Source organism: Rousettus aegyptiacus, unplaced genomic scaffold (genome assembly GCF_014176215.1).
Source record: "Rousettus aegyptiacus isolate mRouAeg1 unplaced genomic scaffold, mRouAeg1.p scaffold_m13_p_7, whole genome shotgun sequence".
In the NCBI taxonomy this organism is placed as follows: Eukaryota; Metazoa; Chordata; class Mammalia; order Chiroptera; family Pteropodidae; genus Rousettus; species Rousettus aegyptiacus.
The window spans coordinates 96,885,970-96,908,302 of record NW_023416310.1 but is presented as its reverse complement, the minus strand read 5'-3'; the positions used below and the strand labels follow the sequence as shown (position 1 = coordinate 96,908,302).

Genomic DNA, 22,333 nt, shown 5'->3' with positions numbered 1-22,333 from the left:
GTTCCCCTGGTGCCCTGAGTATCTTAATTATGGGATAACTTATAAACTAGGAGGAAAGTCTGTTTTCTCCTGTGTTATCAGCAGCATTAATTCCTTGGAGGACTCCATGGAGCCAAGGCTGTTTTCTGTCACAGAGCTTTTGAAATTTTCCTGAAGCACAAAACTTCGGTGCTGGGATTTTAGAGGGAGTCTTGGAAATTGAAGGTGCTAGGCCTAGCAGGACAACTAGGCTAGAGAACTCTTAAGGACTCAGTGTGGTTCTGATTTTCATTTCTTCTGGATCCCTACTGCCTGTCATCTGCTCTTATGGCCAGAGAAATGTCAGGCCCTGAGCCCATGATAGAATACCTAGTAAGCTTTTGTGTGTGTGTGTGTGTTTTCATACATAAAATACACACGTATGTATGTATGCATGCATGTATGCATGTAAAGTCCCAGACCTATTGAAGCAGAATCTTAGGGAGAAGGGTTTGAGAATCTTTTCCTCTCTTGCTGTAGCTTGTGAACCACTACTGTCTGCTGTGTAGAGCTATAGCCAACCAGACTTGAACTTGAATTCTGGCTCTATCACTTAATTAGCTGACTGTCCTTAGGCAGTAACTTAACCTCTTCTAGTTTTAGTTGCCTTATCTCTGAAATGGGGGTCAATGGTACCTACAGTTATATCAGATAGTAGAAAAAGCTAAATGAAATAGTGGGTATTAGGCACTTAGCAGGGACTGGCACAATGAGACCTGGTAATAATGGTATTAATTATCCATAATGAAGATTAGCTTGTTAATTACATCCCAACTTCCTCTCCCTTTTAAAACCCTCAAGAATGAGGAGAGAGGAAACTGCCCCTGAAGGAGTCCTGATCACCAAATTCCTCCCTAGGACCAGGATCCAGCCTAGTGCAAACCCTGTTGAAGCTGCTGGTTCTGGGCTTGGAGCTCCTGGTTCTGTGCGGCCAGGTCGATGGTGTCTTGCAGGACGCCAGCCAGCAGGCTACGGTGGTGATGCTCTGTGATCATGGTCTGTTCCTCCCACAGCCCCCGCCAGGCTTGGAATACCTGTGCCCAGATACAGAGACATCTGTCAGTCAGCCAGCCTTGTCACCAGCTCAAGGCCTGCCTTCTGTTCCCACTGACCTGTAGCACATGGCATGTCTGAGCTCGGGTGGCTTTCACATGCAGGTCATAGAGGGCTGTGAGGTCCTGTTCTGCAGTGTCCCGCTCTGCCCGAAGAGCCTCCAGCTGGAGTCTCAGCACTGTCTGTTCCCGGTGCCATCTCTGTCTCTCCTTAAGTAATAACACAGCCCTTTGTATCCACGAGTTCCATGTTGGCAGATTCAACCCGCCACAGTTTGAAAATACATATTTTTAATGTTACGTTGTTGTTGACATGTGCTATGTAGTTATGTCAGTCCAAGGTGGTTATGTGTCTGAACAGAACATGTACAAACTTTTTTTCTCGTCATTATTCCCTAAACAATACAGGATAACAGCTATTACATAGTATTTACATTGTGTAAGGTATAACTAGAAATGGTTTAAAGCACATGGGGGATGTGTACCGGTTATACACAAACACACCATTTTATGTAAGGGACTTGAGCATCGATGGATTTTGGTATCCATGGGGGTCCTAGGGACACTTACTCTTTGTTGAGTGCCACCTGTGTGCCCCCTCTGTTCTATATGCTTCATGTGTATGATCTCATTTTATCCAATGTCAACCCTATAAGATAAGTTGCCATTTTACAGATTTGGAAACTGGATCAGAGAAGTAACGTAATGTGCCCAAATTCACATGGCTAGTGAGAAACAGAGCTGAGATGACATGGTTTTCAACAGTTCATCATCATCCTTGGAGTAAAGTCCAAATCCAGAGGCACGGAACGTACTGATCTTGTTAGCCTTGACTCTGACCATGCACCTGCCAGGCTCCAGCCAGACCGACAGATTGCAATAACCAGAACCCATTTTGCCATTTCTTCTCTCTAGGCCTTTGGTCAGGCAGTATTGTCCTCTCTCAGAACACATGTTTTTCAACCCCATCCCACCCCAAACCCCATGCACATAAATTTTATTTTTTAATTTGTTCAAACAAATATTTACTGAGTGCCTCCTTGGGATGAGCATGAACTGCCCTTGTCTGGTCCATCCCTCTGGCTGACTTGTTTGTCAAGTCTCAGCTCGGATGCCATCTTCTCTGACCCACTCCTGGGTCAGGTACACCTTTGTTCCTACAAGTCCCTAGCTCCCCCTGTCACAGCGCTTAGCACTGAGAATTGCCTCATCTCTCCCCCACAAAGCTGTGAGGGCCAAGAAAAAAGGTATGGCCCAGTCTTTTGTGACTAACACTGGATCCCAGCCCCCAGCACAGTGCTTGGCCTGACTAGAAAGAACTCAAGTCCCCTCCATAACCCTCCTCACCTCTTCTCCAGCCATCAGGCCTTTGACCTGGTCTCCTGCCTCCTCCTCCTTCTCCTCCTCCTCTTGTTCCAAATGTTTCAGTTCCTCTTGGATCCTAATGTGCTGCTGTTCTTGCAGTCTCTGCCTCCTGGCCTGAGCCAGGAAGAACTGTAGGGCCACATCTGGAGCCTGTTGAGTCTTGGTGGCATCGGTCTAGGCTCAACCAGAAGCATATGTAGGCACAAAGCGTTGGGACACAGGGCCCAGCATTTCCAACATAATCCCTTTACCAGGGCTGTTCCCAAAACTACATTTAGGACCTAACTACACTGGAAGAGCCTGTAGTCTGGATAGAGACTCGGAGGCTATGTAGGGAAAGAAGCATTGGCTCTGCCAAGAGATGCCATGGAGGCCTACAGATCACGTAGGAAATCCAGCCCAGTAGGAAAACAGTCCCATCTCATGCCCCTCCCTTAGGGATCCAGTAGACCTTAAGGTTCTTTATTTCCCAGAAGCTCCATATTTCTCCTTGATGTTGCAGCAGGGTAAGCCTGAGACATATTAACTGGGCTCTGTACCTCTGTAACTTTACTCCCCCTACAGCTTCCAGTTCTAGGGTACATGAGGGTACCTGTTCCTCAGAGTCCCTGAGAAGATGCTCTTGGTGGGACCCAGGTCCTAGAGATGCTGTTCTTCCTGTCACCAGAGGAAAATGCAATTAAGCACATCAAAGGTGGAGAAGACCTCCAACTCCACCCCCAAGCCCCAGACCCACCTGGGGCCTCCCCTAGGAGATGTGAGCTGTGGCGAGCTGCTGAATTTATCACCTGCTGAGAAGATATCAGGAGTGGGAATTCCACAACCTTCCTCTTTAACCAACAGCATGGATTAAGCTCAGGGCTTTGAAATCAGACAGATCAGGGTCCCAGCCCCTCCTTTTCTTAGCTGTATGACCTCAGGAAAGTGACTAGTCTTTTGAGTCTCCATTTCCTCATCCATAAAAAGCTGATAAAAGTTGTAGATAGTGTGAAATGAGATAAAGAGCATTGGGAGCTTGCATGCCTAATTCCCAATGTCCAGGGCTGTAAAAACAAGTTGTAAGTAGTTATGAAAAGGGGAAAACCAGGAAAGGCTGGATGGGATAGCATCCAGCCACCCTGTGGAAATCATGGAAGACAGCTCTCCCTTCTACACAGGAGTGGCCATGCATCCTAAGGGGATGAAAGAGCACAATATTGAGTCTAAGGACTTTGACATTTGCACCTGTGCTGCATTTGATTATCCTAGTGATGATGGTGGGATACTCACTTCCCTTCTCTGAGCCTCAGTTCGCTCACCTGAATAAAGGGAGCAATGTTGTCCTCTCTGCTTAAAACAGTACTGTGGCGTCCCCTTGAAATTCAAGATAAAGTACAAACATCTCAACAGATTTACAAAGCCCTACATGACCTCTCCAATCCTCTTTTCTCTTCCTCAAACTCTATTCTCCAAAAAATTGAGCTGTTCACAGTTCCCCAAATAGACCTAGCACTCACTTCTGACTTCTTGTTATTTTCTCTGCCTGGAATATTCTTCACTCATTGCTGGCCATCTCCTCCAAGAATCAACTTCCTCCGTGAAGTCTTCCCACCCCTGCCAAGACTAGCTTACATGCCGCATAAAACCCTGTATTGATAAGCCCTTTGACGTTATGAGAACAGATTTCCTTGAGCCTATATGGCACTGTGCCCGGCATATAGTGAGTGGTCAATAAATGTTTGGGAATCAGTTAGTGAAGGAAGGCTCCCCTCATAGTGCTGAAACAGAGGAAAGGAAGAGGTTGGATAAGAAGTCATACCTGTGGTTCTGGGAGCCCCATGGCCTCAGCTTTGACCCCTTTGAACATCCGGCTTCCTAAGCGCTGGCTCCAGGCTTTTACCACCTGTGGAGAGAGGGTTTAAGGTGGATTCCAGCCACTGCTGGCCCAGGCTTCTCCAGGCCTCACTGCTTACCCGCAACTCCCGCAGTGCCCTGCCCAGCTGGTTGACCCCACTGGCTGTCAGGGAGTCCCCAAGGAGGCCTGAACGCAGGCTCTTCAAGCCAGCTCGGCGGGCTCGAGCTTCTCCTGCTGCATCCCATAGGGTGGGCCTCACCTGCTTCATCTGTATCCTCCTTCCAGCAGCCCCCAAGAGAGCAGCCTGGAGCAAGCTCAGATTGCTGCCTAGTGAGGGGAGACTCAGAATGAATCACTCCTTCCTCTGGATTCCAAAACATAGTGCCTATAGTATTTGTAATTTTTATTAACAGTAAAAACAGCTAACACCCATCAGCCTTTACATGTGCTTGATAGCACTGTGCTAAGGCTTTTCATGGATTGTCTCTTTTTTTTCCACACAGCACTCCAGTGGGGCAACAATTCTAAAAAGCTTTTATCCTGTCTCCCCCTACAGTTTCCTGATGAAGAAACTGAATCTCAGAGAGGTCAGGCAACTTCCTGGTAAGCAGCAAAACTGAAACGCAAGCCCAGGTCTGTCTGACACTAAAGCTTGTGCCTTAATCATGATACCAAACTGAATCCTGGTCCTCCTAGAGAGTCAGGTTCTCTCTGGTCTGGAGTTGAGGCTTTGACTGGTTGATTGAGAGGGTGGGGCAGGCCCAAGGCCAGATCCCAGAGCTTCCCAAAGAAACCCACACTTTCCCCAGGTCACCTAGAGGGTCCAGGCGAAGAAGAAGGCCACTGTAGTTATTTCCTTCCAGGAGCCATGAGACGATCCAGGGTAGAGAGCCCTCCACTTCTGCACCATCTACCTTACCAGACAACACCTGCAGCAGGGGGCAGTCTCTGCCAGAGGGAGAAAGAAAGATGTCCATTGATGGTTGAGGAAAGAAACTGGCCCAAATCACACTGACGGAAAGGTTGACTATTTCCAGTAACATTTGTGTACCACCGGACAATTTGTGTAGATCTTTATTTTATTATTATTTTTTAATTACACAAATATTATGTTCTCATAGTAAAAATGGACTTGTATCCACAATGTATAAAGAGCTCTTACACTTCAATAAGAAAAGACAACTAACCCAATTTGAAAATGGCAAAGCAAGGTGACATCAACAAAAATGTTGAAATAGGGAACTCTTGTGGTCTGTTCCTCCTCCCAGAAACATCTGACAAAAATGGCCAGAATCAACCTTATTAGAACTCTGGGAGATAGTAAAAGGTTTATAGCAACGAAGTAAATCCTTAACCAAGAGGAAGATATTTTCTTAAATATAGTAAGAGATCTTTGTGATGTTTTAACTTACCCTAGCCCCAGTCTCCGCCACCCCTCCACCCAGCACAGAGATGGTTTTGTAGACAACAGCCCACATTTGTAGGGTGGTGGGCAGAGTACCTGGTTTTGGAGGGAACAGAGCAGATCTTGTTCCCAAGGAATTGTGTTTGTCTCTTTTGACTGGCTAGGTTTTCCCTCAGAGGACCAACAAAAGGGCTTCCCTTTTTCCACTTATCTTGGAACTCTTTCAGGGCAGAGCAGCTATGCCACAGGACATCAAACATTGAAAACATTGTTTTCAAAACATAAAACCTCCAAAACATTGAAAGATGAAAGAACAAGCAAAAATAACAGTTGGAGCAAACAATAGAACGACTCAGAGGAAAAACTGGGGAGTGAGGTTTGGAGGGAAGAAGGACTTTGAGAAGTTCCCACGTGTCCTGGGGAACCTAGAAATCCACGCATATGCCCAGGGCAGGATGCAAGCTCATAAAAGACCTGAAAAGACCATAAGCTTTCATCTCCAGCTGATTTTTAGGCTCACTAAAGGCAGAAAGTGAGGCTAAGGCAGAGCTATAAATGGCCTGGCTAAGCATAGGAGTCACCTAATACAGAGCCAATCTGTAGAAACCTGGGGAATTTTGTTTCTTTTCCTTCTCCTTCCAGCCCTCCTCCCCCTCTTCCTCTTTCTCCTCTTTCTTCTTCCCTTTTCTTTCTCTCTTTCATCCTTTTTATTTATCTATCTATCTATCTATCTATCTATCTATCTATCTATCCATCCCAGGAGTTAAAGGAATGTGATATCAGGTCACTGGCTAACCATTGAGATACTAGAAAGGAGACTTCAGTGACCACAAAGAATACAATCTTTGCAAAATTGTATGGAAAAGTAACTGAACAAACACATGGCTCCAGCCCACAACAAGCAATAATGCAAACCCTGAGGAGAAGGGAGAATCTGGTTTTCAGAGTTACCACAACACCACATTTAAAATGTCAGAGCACTAAGGAAAAGGATGGAGACTTAAGAGACCAACATAATAAAAAATATGGTCTTTATAAAAATACTCAAATTGGCTAGTTTCCAACAAAAAAAAATATGAGGAATTCAAATAAACAAAAAACTATGGCTCACATTCATAGAAAAAAAAAAAAACCATGAAATTAATAGAAACTGTCCCTGAGGAAACACAGACATTGGATTCACCAAATAAAGAGTTAAATTCAGCTATCTTAAATATGTTCTGGAAACTAAAGGAAATCAAGAAAATGATGTCTCAATGAATTGAGAATATCGGTAGAAGGATAGAAATTATGAAAAGGAATCAAGAAGAAAATCTAGAGCTGAAAAGTATAATAACTGAAATCAAAAATCCACTAGAGGGCAGATTTGAGCAGGCACAAGAAAGAATCTTGTGGAACTTAAGAATAGTTCAAATAAAATTATCCAATCTGAGGGGCGGAAAGAAAAAGAATGAAGGAAAATGAGCCTAAGAGAACTGTGTGATGCCACCAAGTGTACAAATAAATGCATGATGGGAGCCGAGGGATAGAAGAGGGAGAGAGAAAGGGGCAAGAAGACTAAAGAAATAATGCTCAAAAATTTCCCCAATTTTATGAAAGACGTGGTGAATCTATACAGCCAAGAAGGTCAAAAAAATTCCAAGGAGGATAATCTCCAAGAGATCCACACCAAGACACTTTATAATCAAACTGTCAAAAGCCACAGTCAGAGAGAGCCTTGAAAACAACAAGAGAAAAACAACTTGTTATATACAAGGGAACCTCAATAAGATTAAAAAGAATTTTCTCATCAAAAACTGTGGAGGCCAGAAGGCAGTGTGGTGACATATTTAAAGTTCTGCAAGAAAAAAAAAAAATCTGTCAACTAAGAATTCTGTATCTGGCAAAACTGTTCTTCAAAAATGTAGAAATTAAATATTCCTGGATAAGCGAAAGCTGAAGGATTTCATTGCTAGTAAACCTGCCTTACAAGAAATGCTAAAGCGAGTCCTTCCATCTGTCAGAGATAGGAAAGGAGAAGATTCTGATGCTCAGCATCCATGTCTCAGTTACTATACACCCTCCGTCCATGCCCACCACCTGCAGACTTACAGGGCTCCTGGGAGCTGCAGGATTCGCAAGGCTCCTCGCCATACACTCTGGGTCCCATTCCCCTCAGGAGGCTCAGGCCCCGGGTGGGACATGGTGACAGTAAGCAAAGAACAGGTTCTGTGGAGGAGAGGGTGAGGGTGGGATCAGGCCAAATGCCTAAGGGCGGGGTGGGGGGCAGGTGTCAGGTACCCTGTTGTCCTCACCTGCCTTTACCCGCTGTGGCCTGTAAGTACAGCTCTGAGGCGGCTCTTGAGTCAGACACCTCCACTTCACTGGCCTCTTCCACCACTCTGGAGGAAAGAGAGGCTGAGCTCAGCCCTAAGCAGCAGAGTTCTGTCCAGCTCCTATAGAACCTCTGCTTGGGAAGTTCATGGGGGTCCCAGGAGCCTGTAAGAATCACCCCCAAGGCTCCAGGCTCAGTATGTCCCCTAAAAGCCTCTCATCTTCATGACCTTATTTTTTGTCCTGTCATCAGCCCAGTGAGGGAAACAGGGTAGTTGGGATTGTTCCTATTTTACAAATGAAGAAGTTCTGCTCAGTGAGATGCTCAAATCACCCAGGATGATAATGACAGAGCTGAAGAGGTATAAGTGGATGAATGAGAGGAGTGACAGGGATGGGAACATGGGATGAAGGGAAGAGGGTGAGAGGGAGTCCTGGGAGCAAACCCAGGCCCTGTTAAGTGTAACCCTAAGCTCAGGGATTTCCTCCTCTGAGGTAGCAGTGGGGAGAAACCTCTAAGTGCCTGGTTTGGGGGCATCAGCCTGCCTTAAGACAAAGCATCCTTGGACCCTCCCCCCCACACAGCCCAGTTGGGCCCTGAACACTCACAAGCCCAGAGGAGCTATATCTAGCACCGACAGGTTCTCTGCCCTTGGAGAGAGCAGGTCCTGAGTCCTCCCGCTGGGGCTGAGCTGGAATCACACAAGCACAACATCTGTTACAAACGAAGCCCTTCCCCAGCCTTTGGCTCACATGATCCTTCCACTGGAGCCCTGTGGGCCAAGCGAGGAACCAAAATTCAGCCATTTCAGGCAGGAAAAAGAAGACCCCAGAGAGGCCAGCCCACACAAGTGAGAAGCAGAGTGGAGCTAGACCCAAGCTCTTCTGGCTGCCTACCAGCCTCAGGCTCTTTCTGCAGCATGATCTTGCCCTTTGCTCCCCAGGCCTCCCCTCCCCACCAGGTCTCACCTGCACCAGGCTAAGAGTGCTGAGCACAGAATCAGAGCCCCTGGGGGGCAGAGCTTCCTCAAACAGCACCTGCAGCAGCTAAAGTGGAAAAAGGGTTTAGTCGGGATTGAAATGGATTGAGTAAGAAATGTCCTTTAACATTTCCCGAGGGTGAAGTCTGTGCTGTGCCCTGTGCTTGGTGTTGGGGAAATGGTGTCCAGTATAGAAACAGGGTCAGGCCTCATGGTTCACAGCAAGCTAGACAAGTGAGTAGACATTTTTAGTGGGACCTGCTGTTTGCTAGAGTGGGGCCCATGACAAGGTTCTGAGGCAGATATTTTGATTTGTGGGCATTTTGATGAAGTCTAAAAACCAAAACTTTCAAGTTTATTATAATTATTAGTATTACCAAGAACTGTGAAAATTAGACCTCCCTGGATATTTGGTTTTCGCACACCACCCCTGCCTGACCCTTACCCCATTGGCTCCAGCCTCCCACTTTCCCTACTTTCCCTGACCTTCAATAGCTGCATAACTTGGCCCTGGCTACGGTAAGGAGAGGAAGGTTCTCAAAAGTCGCCTAGAGGAGGCAACACCTGAGCCTCATGACACTCACACCCAGTGGCTCCTCTGGGACTCACCTGAGGCACCAGCCGGGGTTCCTCTGTTTCCCGACCCCGAAGCAGCAGGGCCACACTGTACCCTTGGCCCACAGAGCCCAGCGTGGATTGGACCTGTGCCAGCAGCTCCTGCTCTGCTTCCTGCAGGGAAACCCAGGCATAGTCCCCTGTCTCAGCTGCCCTGACCCAGCCTGGCCTGAGCAAAGTGCTGGGGAAGCACTCAGCACCCCAGGCTCCTGAGGGCTCCCATCCTCCTCCCATCGCCCTATCAGTACCCCCTACCTGAGCAGCATCAGAGCCCAGAACTCTGTCAAAGGTGAAACATTGTTCCTGTGAGTAGGGCTGAGGTTAGCGGTGTGACACCTGCCCCTCTTCCCCTGCCCCTCCTGCCCCTCCTGCCCCTCCTGCCCCTCATCCCATCTCCACCTGTGAATCCAGAGTCCCCAGCTGAAGCAGGCGGATGCTGTTGGGCCCCTCCAGAAGGAGTGTGGGGTGACAGGTCTCCTCAGAGCCTGAAAAAGGTGGGCTTCCTATCAACTCTCATGAGGGAAACAGCTCCCAGGACTCCCGAGCACTGCCCTCAACCTTTGCCCCAGTTTCCTAATCTAAGATGGCCTTGCCCACTCTGTCTCCCAAGAAGCTCTGCCTCTGAGAATGAATGTGTGCAGCTTCTTACCTGGTCTTCTTCCGGGCTCTACTTCCACTACCACGGTCAGCATGGCTTGTGGGTTGTCAGTGAGGGCGGAAGGGTCAGTGAGGGCAAAGGGGTCTGAGCTTCCCTGGCCCAAACCAGTCCCTGAGCTTACTGCCTCTCTACACTCCATGGCTTTCATGCCTCTCAGATTCCCCTCAATAATTCATCTCCCTGATCTGAGGCTCTCTGGGTGGGGCCACTAAAGTCCCCTCTTTTCTGAGGCAGTCAGAAAATTGCATGGGCTTCTTTTTTTCTTCTTATGAAAAAATGTTCAACACATCTGTGTAGCAAATAATATAATGAAACTCCAAGCCCCCAGCATCAGCTATTATCAACTGATGACCAGTTTTATTCCTTCTGTTCACCTCCCCATCTCAAAGGATTTTATTGAACCAAATCCCAGATGTCTTTTTAGTTCATCCATAGCTATTTCAGTACATATTTATAAAAAAATAACCACCCCTTTAAAAAAATAACAGCTTTATTGAGATATAATTCATATACCATACATTTAAAGTATACATGGTTTTTAGTATGTTTGCAAATACGTGTAATTGTCACCACAGTTAATTTTAGAACACATATCATTTTTAAAGTAACTTGGTTCCCTTTACTATGACCTCCTTAACCAATCCCCCTCCACCCCTAGACAATCACTAATCGTTCTGTCTCTATAGAGTTACTATTCTGAATATTTGATATAAATGGAATCATACACTATGTCACCATTCCGTGGCTGACTTCTTTCACTTAGCTTGTTTTCAAGGTTCATTCATGTGTCAGTGCTTCTTTCCTTTCTATAGCTGAATAATGTCCCGTGTAAGGATGAATTGACTTCTGTCACCAAGCACAGAGATTGGCCAGCTTCACAGCTAAGAGCACAGTCCTCCACAAGACTGCCCTTACTTTAGGCACTGGTCTCAAGCTCAGATGTCCCCAGTCCTCCCTCCTTCTGACTGGTTATCTACACTTTCAGGTGTTCTCACCACTGCTGTAAGTCCCATAATTCACTAGAGCAACTTACAGAACCCAGAAAACTCATTATGCTTACTGTACCTGACATTAATACTCTGACACCACTAGGTGACCTAAATTTTGATCCAATTCTGACACTACTGGAGTTAGCTCCAAATCCCACAAGTTACAATGCAAGGTCCTCAACAAGACTGCCCTTATTTCAGATGCCAGCCATAACTGTGGTCCCCAGGTTACTTGCATTACTGTCTGTCTGACTTGGCTACAGATTTGGAGGTTCCCATGACCACCCTTCAGTTTCAGTAGTTCACTAGAATGACACAAAGAACTCAGGAAAGTGAGTGCTTATGATTACCTTTTTATTATGAAGGGTACAAATGAACAATCTGATGAAGAGATACGTAGGAAAGGTCTGGAAGGGTCCTTGGCGAGGAGCTCCTGCCCCTGTGGAGTTGGAGTGCGACACCCTCCCAGCACATCAATGTGTTCGCTAACCAGGAATCTCCCTGAGCCTTATTGTCCATTCTATTCCCTCTGCAGGAAATATAAAGCACCCATTTTCTTTAAAGAACCCTTTTACCACACATCCTATGCATAGAATAACTTGAATTCCAACTTCTCCTTCGAAACCCTAGTTCCAGTGTCACTTCCTCTGTGATGACCCCATCCTTATCTAGTAAGAACTGGACATTCACTAGGACTCCACTTCTCCCTACACATCCCACTTATAATACTTGTCATTATGATCTGTCACTGCTTACAGTTTAATTTCCTCCCTCTGAATCTTTTTTTTTTGAAATTGAGGTGAAATTCACAATACATATAATTAACCATTTTAAAGCATATAGTTCAGTGACATTTAGTGTATTCACAATGTTGTGTGACCATCGCTTCTCTTTAGTTTCAAAACGTTTTCGTCACCCTCCAAAAATGAATCATATCCATTAAGTAATTATTTTCCATTCCCCTGCTTTCCCTTCCCCAGGGAATCGGCTTTCTGTCTCTGTGGATTTGCCTGTCCTGAATATTTTATATGAAAGAAACTATGCTATAGGTGACTATTAGCATCTCCCTTCTTAGTATTAGTTTTCAAAGGTTCACCCAAGTTGTGGCATGAATTAATACATGCCCATTCTTGGCTGGATAGTATTTCATCGTATGTATATACCACAATTTGTTTATCCATCATCCACTGATGGACATTTGGGTTTTTACCACCTCTTAGCTATTATGAATAATGCTGTTAAAACATTTGTGTGAAAGTTTTGTGTGAATAAATGTTTTCATCTCTCTTATTTTCATTTATCCATGTGTACATATGTCTTTTATTTCATACCAAGAAGTGGAATCGATAGATCATATGGTGATTATATTTAACTTTTGATGAACCACCAAACTATTTCCACGGTGGCTGTACCATTTTTCATTTCCATAAGTGATGTATGATGGTTCCTATTTCTCCACTTCCTTGCCAACAATTTTTTTTTCTTTTTTTAGAGTCACACTGTATGTGTGACGTGGTATCTCACTGAGTTTTTGACTTGTGTTTCCTTAACAACCAATGATTTTGAGCATCTTTCACATTCTTCTTGGGCATTTTTATATCTTCTTTAGAGAAATGGCTATTCAGTTCTTTCCTCCCATTTTTAACTTGGGTTGCATGTCTTTTTGTTGCTGAGTTGTAGGAGTTCTATATATACTCTGGATACTAGATCATTATTAGATATATAATTTTCAAATATTTTCTCCCATTTTGTAGGTTGTCTTTTCATCTTTTTGATAATGTCTTTTGATACACACAAGTTTTTAATATTAATGAAATCCAGCTTCTCATTTTTTTTTTGTTGCTCTTGCTTTCGGTGTCATATCTAAGCATTAATTGCCAGATAAGAGGTTATGAGGATTAATATCTGTATTTTCTTCTAAAACCTTTATAGTTTTAGCTCTTACATTTAGTTAACAGTTCCTTTTTGAGTTAATTTTTGTATATGGTCTGAGGTAAGGGTCCAACTTCATTTATCTATCTGGATATCCAGGTGTCCCAGTGCCATTTGTTTAATGATTAGTCTTTCCATGTTGAATGTTCTTGACATTCTTATCAAAATCAGCTGGCCATAGAAACACGGGTTCGTTTCTGGACTCCACTTCTCTTCCACTGATCTCTATGTTTGTTTTTATGCCAGTACACTGTTTTGATCAGTGTTGCCTCACACTAATTTCGAAATCAGGAAGTGTGAGTATTCCAACTTTGTTCTTGTAAAGGATTTTTTGTTTAGTCAGCATATGTTGAAATCCACATGAACTTATGAATCATCTTGTCAATTTATAAAAAAATCAGTTTGACTCATAAAAATTAATTGAATCTGTAGATTAATTAGGGGAGAATTGACATCTTAACATTCCATGAACATGGAATGTTATTCCATTTATTTAGATCTTTAATTTCTTTCGACACTATTTTGTAGTTTTAGAAGTGTAAATTTGCTTTTTTGATATATTTACTCCTCAGTATTTTATTCTTTTTGATGCTATTGTAAATGGAATTTTTTTTTTAATTTTCATTTTCAGGATATTCATTGCAAATGTATAGAAATAAACCAACTTTGCATTCCCGGTGTATAGAAATAAACCAACTTTGCATTCACGGTGTATAATTCTTCTTATACATTGCTGGAGTCAATTTCTAAGCTTTTGTTGAGTGATTCTGCAACTACATTTATAAAAGATATTGGACTGTAATTTTCTTTTCTTGTGATGTCTTTCTCAAGCACTCTTTCTTAAACATACCCACAATATCATACCTACTATATCTAATACCATACTGAAAAAGAAACTAGGAAATTTTTTAAATCCTCAAATATCCAAGTCATTGTGCAAATATCTCCCACTGCAGTTCATTCTAAGTGGCTCATAAAGAGCCTGCCATGACCTGGAGAATGAGGGGGCTCTGAACATTAGAAGTGGTGGGAGGGGATGTTAAAGAAAAGAAGACTTCATGGAGGAGAACAAAATCTCTGGACTTGGAGTATAAGGATTTATGAGGAAAACAACTGATGTCTGTTTGGTTCCAGATAGCAGACTAGGAACAAAAGGGGAAGCTATGGGGAGATTGATTTTGGCTCAGAAGAGGAAGTCCTATGACCCCTCCAATCCTACCCTTGCAGTATAAAATTAGTCACACCACACCAGATGTCTCACCTTATTGTGCCACATGAAAGTGGATCCGTTGCTTCTCTTAGTCTCTCTCTCATTCTTTGACTCACTTCCTTCCTTCTCTAGGGCATATTTTCCAGCCTTGCCCACATCAGTACAATTTGCTCAATCCTTGCTATTTCTCTCATCTTAAAAATCAACAAACATAGTTTTTTGGGCTGCCCTCTGTACTTTCCATCCCTGATGATTTTGAATGAATAAATTCTGCCCCTAGGCTGCTGTGCAATAACAAAATCAAAAAATACCATATGCCTTGCAGCTGGAACCATGACACAACTCTAACCTCAGTTAGACAAATCTTTTTATTTGACTTAAGCAAAGTAAATCAGTGTTTTCTCACCTAATTCATGGGAGCAATAAAGGCTTCAGCCCACTTCTCTCATTCATTCAATCAATTATTTAGTAAGGATTTATGCTGGGCACTACTTTAGGGACTGGAGATTAGTCAGAATTGAACACGATTGATACAATTGTTGCTCTCATGCAGCTTTCAACACAGTACTAAACAAACAAAAACTGATGATATAAAGAAAGATGATTTCCAATTGATATATAATATGAAGAAATTAATATAGGATGTCGTAATCAGGATGATGAGGCAAGAAGGGCTCCTTCAGATGAGGTGACATTTGAGTTGAACCTTGAACAATGAGAAGGTACCTGCCACACGACAATCTGTATTGAGAGCTTCAATTTCAAAGTTCCGCAGACTCCTGCTACCACAAGTACCCACCAACATCTTTGCTCAGGTACTCTGCCTTCCAGCCTATACTTATAAATTGATTATTTCTATGGAGGCCAACCCTTCCACTAGTGAATTAAATACCAGTCCCCTTTCCCTACTCAAGGACAGTCCTCCTTTCTTTCTTCTGAATCATCAAGTTTTCCTTCCCTACTGGATTATTCCCATCAGCACACAACCATGCTATTTCTCTCATCTTAAAAATCAACAAACATAGTTTGTACGCTAGTTTGTCTTGTAGCACACAGGACCTGAAGTGGAGCAGAGACTCTGTAACTGTTTGGTGAAGAGTGCTCAGAGTTACTCAAATATAAGAAGCTGCTTAAAATGGTTAATTCTCTGATACTAAAAATGTCCTATCAGACCGAATGAAGTCCCTTTTGGGTATTCCGGTAGGGTTTCCTGTAGGGTTGACAGTTTATTTAGCTGTCCCCATAATTTTTTTTGAGTCTGTGGTCTGGTGACCTATATTAATTTGCTTTCTCCATTCCTATCTGTGTGGTTCTGGACACCGGAAGGAGGCAGGCTAGAGGGCTCTGCTTAGATGCCTCCTCCCACCCCTCTCCCAGGTCCCCTGTAAGGCAGGTATCTAGCTCTCTGATGGATGTGGCTGCCTCCAGGATGTAATGAAGACAGGACTCTTAGAAGGAACAGCATTTCTTGACTGATGTCCTGTGTCTCTGAGATAATGCAGCACATCCTGTTAATTGCCTTGTGATGGGTCTAAGAAGCTGGGAAGGTCTAAGGTGTATCCTATTTGCAAATCAAAAAGCCAGCCTGAAACTCTTATACAGTACACAAATATGCTAACATAATTACAAGATCTCTGGTTCAGAGACAGACTGTTTAATGACAGAATCTTGCATCATTTCCCCATGCCCAAATTCCCCATCGGATGACAGCAGAAGCCAATGTGCCAATGCGTGCAGAGGGACTTTACACAACAGTAGAAGAATCCTGAAATTATGAAACTCAAAGTTTATATACTACAGGTGGCATAGCTGTCCCTTGTCTCTGGGGTCTTGGGGGGTGAGAGTGTTAGAGAGAGGAATAAGCAAATGGCTCTGGGTTTTAGGACCTTTGAAAGGGACCAGCAGGCTCTTGAAAGTGCACTAGGAGAGGAACATTCTGTATCTTCCTAGGCATATTTACCAAATACTCTTTAACACAGATGCTGGTAATCTGCTCATAAAGCCATGATTGCACAGAAACACTTTCTTTCTCCTATGCAGCCCTAGACAGGTAAGGTTTCCCTCTCCCTTCTGCCCATGAAATTCTTTACTTAGGCAGATGTGGTTTCTGGGGAGTTGAGGTAAGAAGGTCTAAGTATTCCCCCATCAGCACTGTGCCCAGCACATAGCAGACGCCCAGTAAACATCTGTTGAGTAAATGACATGGATCATTTTATAAGATTTTAATGAAGATCAACAGAGAGGATTGGTTGGTTGAGACGTCTCACGAGGGTCCCCAGAGCCAGGGCAATTTTAGCCAATCCATTCTTCAACCCTGGGTGTTAGGCGAAGGCCCGGGCCCCTTGAAGCAGCGCCAGAGCTCCTGACATTCCCAAAGCCAGCGTCGAACTGGCACAGGCTGAGACCACACCGGAGTTATTCGGGTCTTCTTGGTGCGTGGGGGGTCTAGGGTCCAGAAAGGGATTCCCGTCCAGTGTCAGGCTACCCACCTGGGGCAGCTCATCTACCCGCGGCTCCCTGTTCAGCCTATTGAAGCTGAGATCAAGCACGCTGAGTTTGGCGGGCAGTCCTTTAGGAACCTGTTCCAGGCCAGCGAACGACAAGTTGAGAGAGCTCAGTGCGCTGGGCCAGAGGCACTTGCGAGCGCCCGGAGCGGTGGCGCGCAGCGAATTGTGGCTGAGGTCCAGGTGGTGGGGTTGCACACCCGCGGCCGCCAGCGCCTCGCATACGCCGTTGGTCATCTTCATCCCCGCGTTGCGTACCTCTAGCTCCCGGAGGGCCGGGAACTTGTGCGGACAAAGAGCCACAGTTAGTCCGTGCTCGCCCAGTCCCGGATTATCTGACAGGTTTAGGGTGACGAGAGCCGGGAAGGTGCGAAGCTCTGCGCAGGAAAACGCGAGTGAGTACGCTTGCGCAATGTTTAGTACTTTGAGGTCTGGCAGGATCCACTGCTGCAGTTCGGCGAGCCAGGCACCCCCTGTTGCCCACGACACGTTACGGATACTGAGGGTGGAAAGCGCAGGCCCAGTCGCTTCCAGAGGCGGCGGCGGCGGCGTGCCGGTTACTTCCAGGTCCTCGAGCATGAGTTGGTTGAGGCGGGAGTACCCGAGCGCACGCAGGACGGCGAACAAAAGCGGGGCGGGAACCTGTGCATCACCCACTGTGAGCCGTTCGAAGGGCAGAGTCCGGATCAAGTGAGCATACTGCTTCGGGTCGATGTCTGCGATCTTTATAAATTGTTGCAGGCTGCGGCCACCACCACGGATCTCCACCTCGACAGCACTAATACAATTCAAGGCGCTGGACCAGTTGGGCTGCGGATCTCTGAAGTTGCAGACGCAGCGGAAATTGTTGTCGTCCACTTCGCAGGGCTCTGGTATGGTCGCAGAGACGTGCATTTGTGGCCATAGCAGCAGCAGCAGCAGCAGGCAAGGCGTGCGCACCTGGGTAGAGAGCGGAGGTCAGGGCGGCCCCAGCCAGTCCCTAGGGTTTCCCGTTCTGCCCCAAGACCGTATACTTACCATGGTCGTTAAGGCCTCGGAGCCTCTGTGTCCCCAGAGGTCTCTGGGAAGAGCTTCGGCTTCGCTGGCTTCTTTCCTTTACAGCGGCGCTCGCTGGCTTCTAGGCTCTACACACCCTTTGGCAGCCTCTGAAACTTTATGTAACCTCGAGAACGTCACTTTGTTTCCTCCTCTGTGAACCCTGGTCACTCCCCACCTCTCTTCCACCCAACTACTCTATTAACTACCCTTCTGGGAAATTTTGCAATGAGGGATGTTGCTGGGAGGAGGGGCAGAGTGGGGAGAATTCTATAAGCCCTCCAATGTGCTCTGCCCCAGCCGGTGTCTGATGACTCGGGTACCCCAGTCTTGTCTGGTGGCTATGGAGAAAGGAAGATCCCCAGCGTCTCCTGCCAGGACTCTCTCTTGCCAGGACTACCCTGCCTATATCCTAGTGAATCAACCTGGGTAATTTTCTTGAATTTTCTCTAGTCTTGGTGATTACTATTAACCTCCTGTCACCCCAGTCCAATCTCCTGAATACCCTCAGATATTTAACTGGATATTTTGTGAAACAGATTGCTAACAAACTTCATCTATTGACTCCAATGGCTGGAATTAAGTTAAAGAGAAGGAAGTTGGTCTGAAGAGCAATTCCCCTTCTCATTTTTTTTTTTTTGCTGACTTGTTCTTTGTTTAACTTTATTAAGAAAGTATTCGATTTCGTAAGTAAAGGTGTTTAGCAGAAACACACTGGCCAAGTCACTTGCTCTCTTAGTTTTTATTTCTCTGTGCTGAAACTGAGAAACTAGATATTTTTAACACAGTTTTCCAGCTTGCATCTCGTTCTTCCCTGCCCTCCCCCAACACAATTTCCTCTGTTCTAGGAAGAAAGGGCTAGACCTAGATCGAATGAAGATTAGTAACAAGAAAAAAAGCAAGTGTCTTAGAGGGTGGGGTAGGGTTTATGCTTGGACAAGAAAAAAATTATGAGATGTTCCAAATAAAATTACAGGGGCTGGAGAGTAACAGAAAAGGATGGGAATAGTTAACCAGTTAGGAGCTGTGGGCCAACTAACGAAAAACTGCTCACATTCCTGAATGTATGTTGGAGCTTTGAGTCAATCTCTAGGTGTCTATTAGCTTCTGCTAGACCGCTGCATTCTGCATACCATGAACATTCAGGACTGGTGTCTATCCAATCAAAAATAGTAAATATTTTTCTACAGACCACACTTATTATAGAACTGCCTCCACTTCACATTTTCCTGCCTCCCCCATCTGTAACCAATGTGTGTTCTTTCAAACAACTTACATATTTCTTCCCCAAAACGTATTGAATAAAAGAGCCCATCCACTCCAGAATGTTACCTTCTTCACCTAGCCATGCTACTCATGGTTTAGGTTTCATGCTCCAGGACCTGGTCTTTTTCTGACTAGCATATGGCTCAATAAACCCTTTATTTTAAAAAAGCTTTCAGGTATGTGAATTTTGTTAACACTTTTACAATTGCCTTCATAGGTCTGTACCTTTGGATTTCTGGGGAAAGAGCTACATGAAAAAAAACCTCTGAATTCTCACTTCCTCTATTTTCCAGAGGTAGCTTCACATCTGTCCCCAGTCCAAACAAGGAGACCTCATCAGACCACATTTCCCACTGTGTGTTCTATTGGGTATGCCCTGATACCCTGAGCCATGCCCAAAGTTCAGGCCATGTCACTGGGACAACCTCAAGGACCAAGAGGCTTAATAAAACTCAGTGTTAAATACACTGACCCGCAAGGAATCCCAGATCTACCGCTGAGGTTGTCAGAGTTGGGCAAGTTTCCGGGCCTCAGATTCTGAGTTTCTGTTTTTATTTATTTATTTGTTTGTTTTGTTTGTTTGTTTATTTATAGGAAGGTCAGCTGATACTTTTATTGCTGAGGGGGAGGGGTTCAGGAACTCTTGGTGGGGTGGGCCTGCTTCCTCTTCACCATCACCAGCTTCTGGCTGCTCAGAATGGTGGCCATGCTCAGATCCGGGCAGTACTTGTTTTTGCGATCATGTGCCTGATGCTGCTGAAGATGATCCAGCTGTTCTTGTTGATGGTGGTCCGCACGTAGGAGGTTGCCATCTTTCACTGGCCAAACCTCTGCTTCACGACAACACCACACTGCCAGCTCTACGCCCACCATCTTGAGATGAATTGGCCAGTTGTAGCAGAGGAAGTTGTGGGCCTTTAGGTCATTGGGTTCCGTGCTGTATGTCTGCTTGTTCCTCTTTATCGGGAAGCTGTAGCGGTTCCGTACAACCATCCATTGCAGATATGTGGACATGACAACAGCTCTTTTCATTGCAGTGGGTGGAGATGGAAAGAGCTTGAGCTTCTGCTTTTAACATGGATGTAATAATAGTTCCTGTCTATGACTTTATCCTAAGTCTTTGGCACAGAGCCACATTTGTTGACAGCAGCCCTGACTGTTATCTTCTTTGTCAGAGCCTGTTGCAGAGACAGTTTGGAAGGAGAGTTGGAGCCTTGGAAATGTTTAACTTACATAGATAAAGGAGTGGAGGATTGGCAATGCTAGCATCCCAACCCCTATCTCCATGGCCTTTTATTAAGTTTCACAACAATGCTGGCTTTGTAATTTAACAATAGTTACTCTTAGGTCAGCAGATACAAGCTACAGCCTACTCCCAAATTTAGCCTCAAAGCCACCTCCGTGTTCTCAGCTACTCCCTCTCAAGTATCTTTTTCTTATCCTCTTAAGTATCCTTTTCTAGTCCCTAGAGCAAGAAGTCTCAGAATCACTCAGGCATATGCACCCTCCTTGCAATGTGTCCTTGCCTGCAAGTCCACATCTACTTCCGATGTTCTTGCTGCTCCAAGCACCAGACATTCTGCTAGGAACATTCTGTACCGCAGGAGTCTCTTACAACAGAGCATCTGTATTTGGAAGACTTAAGCCACTGAAGTCTGGCTCTTTAGCAAATTCCCCATCACCTTAGCAAAGACATTCTGGATAAGGAGTCCAGGATAAGAAGGGCAATAAGTTTCTGCAGAGACCCCCAACTCACACCTTAATTCAAGCATAGCTATCATTTGTCTACCAAATGCTAGGGCTGGTACAAAGCTTTGGGGTGCCAACATGACCATCACTCAGGCCCTTAAATACTACAGTAGGTGAGGGAAGTGAAAACAAACCCAGAACTACTATTCATAGTGAAAAGGACTCTTAAAGAGGACAAGTCAAGGATTCATAGTAACTCTGGAGAAAGAACAGCTAACCCTGTAGTAGAGAGGATATAGGGCTCTTTCTTATAGGGTTAACACTATTGTCAGGCAGATAAATGCAAAAAGGCAATTTGGGCAGCTGTAACTATCATGAGCAGACACTCTGGGCAGAACATAGCTTTTGTCTAGGGATTTGTCTTACCTTCCCCACCAGGAGAAAGATGTGTATATAGAAGTCAGTCTGTCCAAGAGGAAAGGGACGAGACCCAGGCCCTACCCCCAGCCAGAGCATGGTACACAGTAGGTTCTCAATAAGTGGCTGGCCAGGGGCTAGATGGATGCTAGACCTGGAAAGAAGATGTAGATGACAGGATGATGGCCTGCAGCTATTTAAGTAGATGTATTGTGGAAGAGACTAAATGCTTCATTTTGAGAAGTGATATTAAATTCAAGGAAAGAAGTTGGTTTGATGAACAATACTCCTTCCTAGATTTTTTTTTTTTATTTGTGCATTAGCCTAAGTAATAGCTTTCTAAAAATTAGAGAACTCCGATGAAACTTTTAAAATGCTACCAGGACTCTCTTAGAGCTGCGAAGGGGATTTGGGAGGAGACAACATCAATTACACTATAACTTAATGACAGCTGTGAAAAAGGTTGTACAGAAGTATGTGGTGCTATACACTCTCATAACAGGGCAACTGGTCCAGTAGTTCTGAGTAGTGGACATTGGAACTGAGATCTTGAGGATGGTGTTAATTAAGGGAAGGGCTCTTGTTCCTGTGGAGGGGGGGCAGTGTCAGTGCTCTAGTCAAAGGAACAGCCTGTGCAAAAGCCCGTAGGAGTTAAAGAGCAGGGCTCATTTAGGGAACAAAGAGAAGATCCAAGAGAGATGAGTAAGGTGAAGTGCCTTTCCAGGTGAAACTGGAGATGTATGCAGGGAATTGACCATGTAAGCCTTGGTAGGCCACAATTCAAATTTTGAGGGTAAGAAACACTTTTTAAATGCACCAGTGTTTCCCCTGTACTTAGTGGTGCTCAAAATTTGGTGAGAGAATTACTTTATCCTAAAAATAATGTGACTCACTTTTATGCAGAGCAGTGAAATAACATTTGCCTCATTTTACTTACCTGTAATATGGGGATACTTGTTATGGCGTATATTCAATATGGCAATGCATGGCCAGCGTTTAGCCAGTCCTAATCAGTGGAAGTCGTGTTATTGGTGAAATGGCATCCCATATC

At 44.8% G+C, this 22,333-nt stretch overlaps 2 protein-coding genes and 1 pseudogene across 2 annotated transcripts; all 3 read right to left on the bottom strand.

The window, feature by feature from the left end:
* Window positions 1–890: 890 nt before the first annotated feature.
* Window positions 891–10,379, bottom strand: LOC107521536. Its single transcript, XM_036225067.1, has 16 exons — window positions 10,232–10,379; window positions 9,982–10,085; window positions 9,838–9,885; window positions 9,577–9,696; window positions 8,957–9,034; window positions 8,597–8,679; window positions 7,969–8,055; window positions 7,766–7,882; window positions 5,084–5,217; window positions 4,529–4,596; window positions 4,234–4,317; window positions 3,172–3,226; window positions 2,863–3,092; window positions 2,418–2,609; window positions 1,131–1,280; window positions 891–1,052 (listed from the first exon to the last, which is right to left on the bottom strand). Exons 1-16 carry the CDS (start codon window positions 10,377–10,379, stop codon window positions 891–893), a joined length of 1,860 nt encoding a protein of 619 aa, XP_036080960.1.
* A 6,199-nt stretch (window positions 10,380–16,578) lies between these two features.
* CD14 (CD14 molecule) lies at window positions 16,579–18,009 on the bottom strand. The gene is made up of 2 exons (XM_016166396.2): window positions 17,893–18,009; window positions 16,579–17,814 (listed from the first exon to the last, which is right to left on the bottom strand). The coding sequence occupies exons 1-2, from the start codon at window positions 17,893–17,895 to the stop codon at window positions 16,693–16,695; spliced, it is 1,125 nt and encodes a 374-aa protein (XP_016021882.2). The 5' UTR covers window positions 17,896–18,009; the 3' UTR covers window positions 16,579–16,692.
* Window positions 18,010–19,764: 1,755 nt separating this feature from the next.
* LOC118605448 lies at window positions 19,765–20,232 on the bottom strand (annotated as a pseudogene).
* Window positions 20,233–22,333: the final 2,101 nt, after the last annotated feature.

What these genes read in the sequence shown, in the direction of transcription:
- LOC107521536 (XM_036225067.1), bottom strand. Translation starts at nt 10,379, where the DNA reads ATGGAGTGTAGAGAGGCAGTAAGCTCAGGGACTGGTTTGGGCCAGGGA. An exon ending in GCCACAGCGGGTAAAGGCAG is followed by an intron (nt 7,883 to 7,968) that starts GTGAGGACAACA and finishes TCTCCTCCACAG; the next exon opens with AACCTGTTCTTTGCTTACTG. An exon ending in AGACATGCCATGTGCTACAG is followed by an intron (nt 1,053 to 1,130) that starts GTCAGTGGGAAC and finishes ATCTGGGCACAG; the next exon opens with GTATTCCAAGCCTGGCGGGG.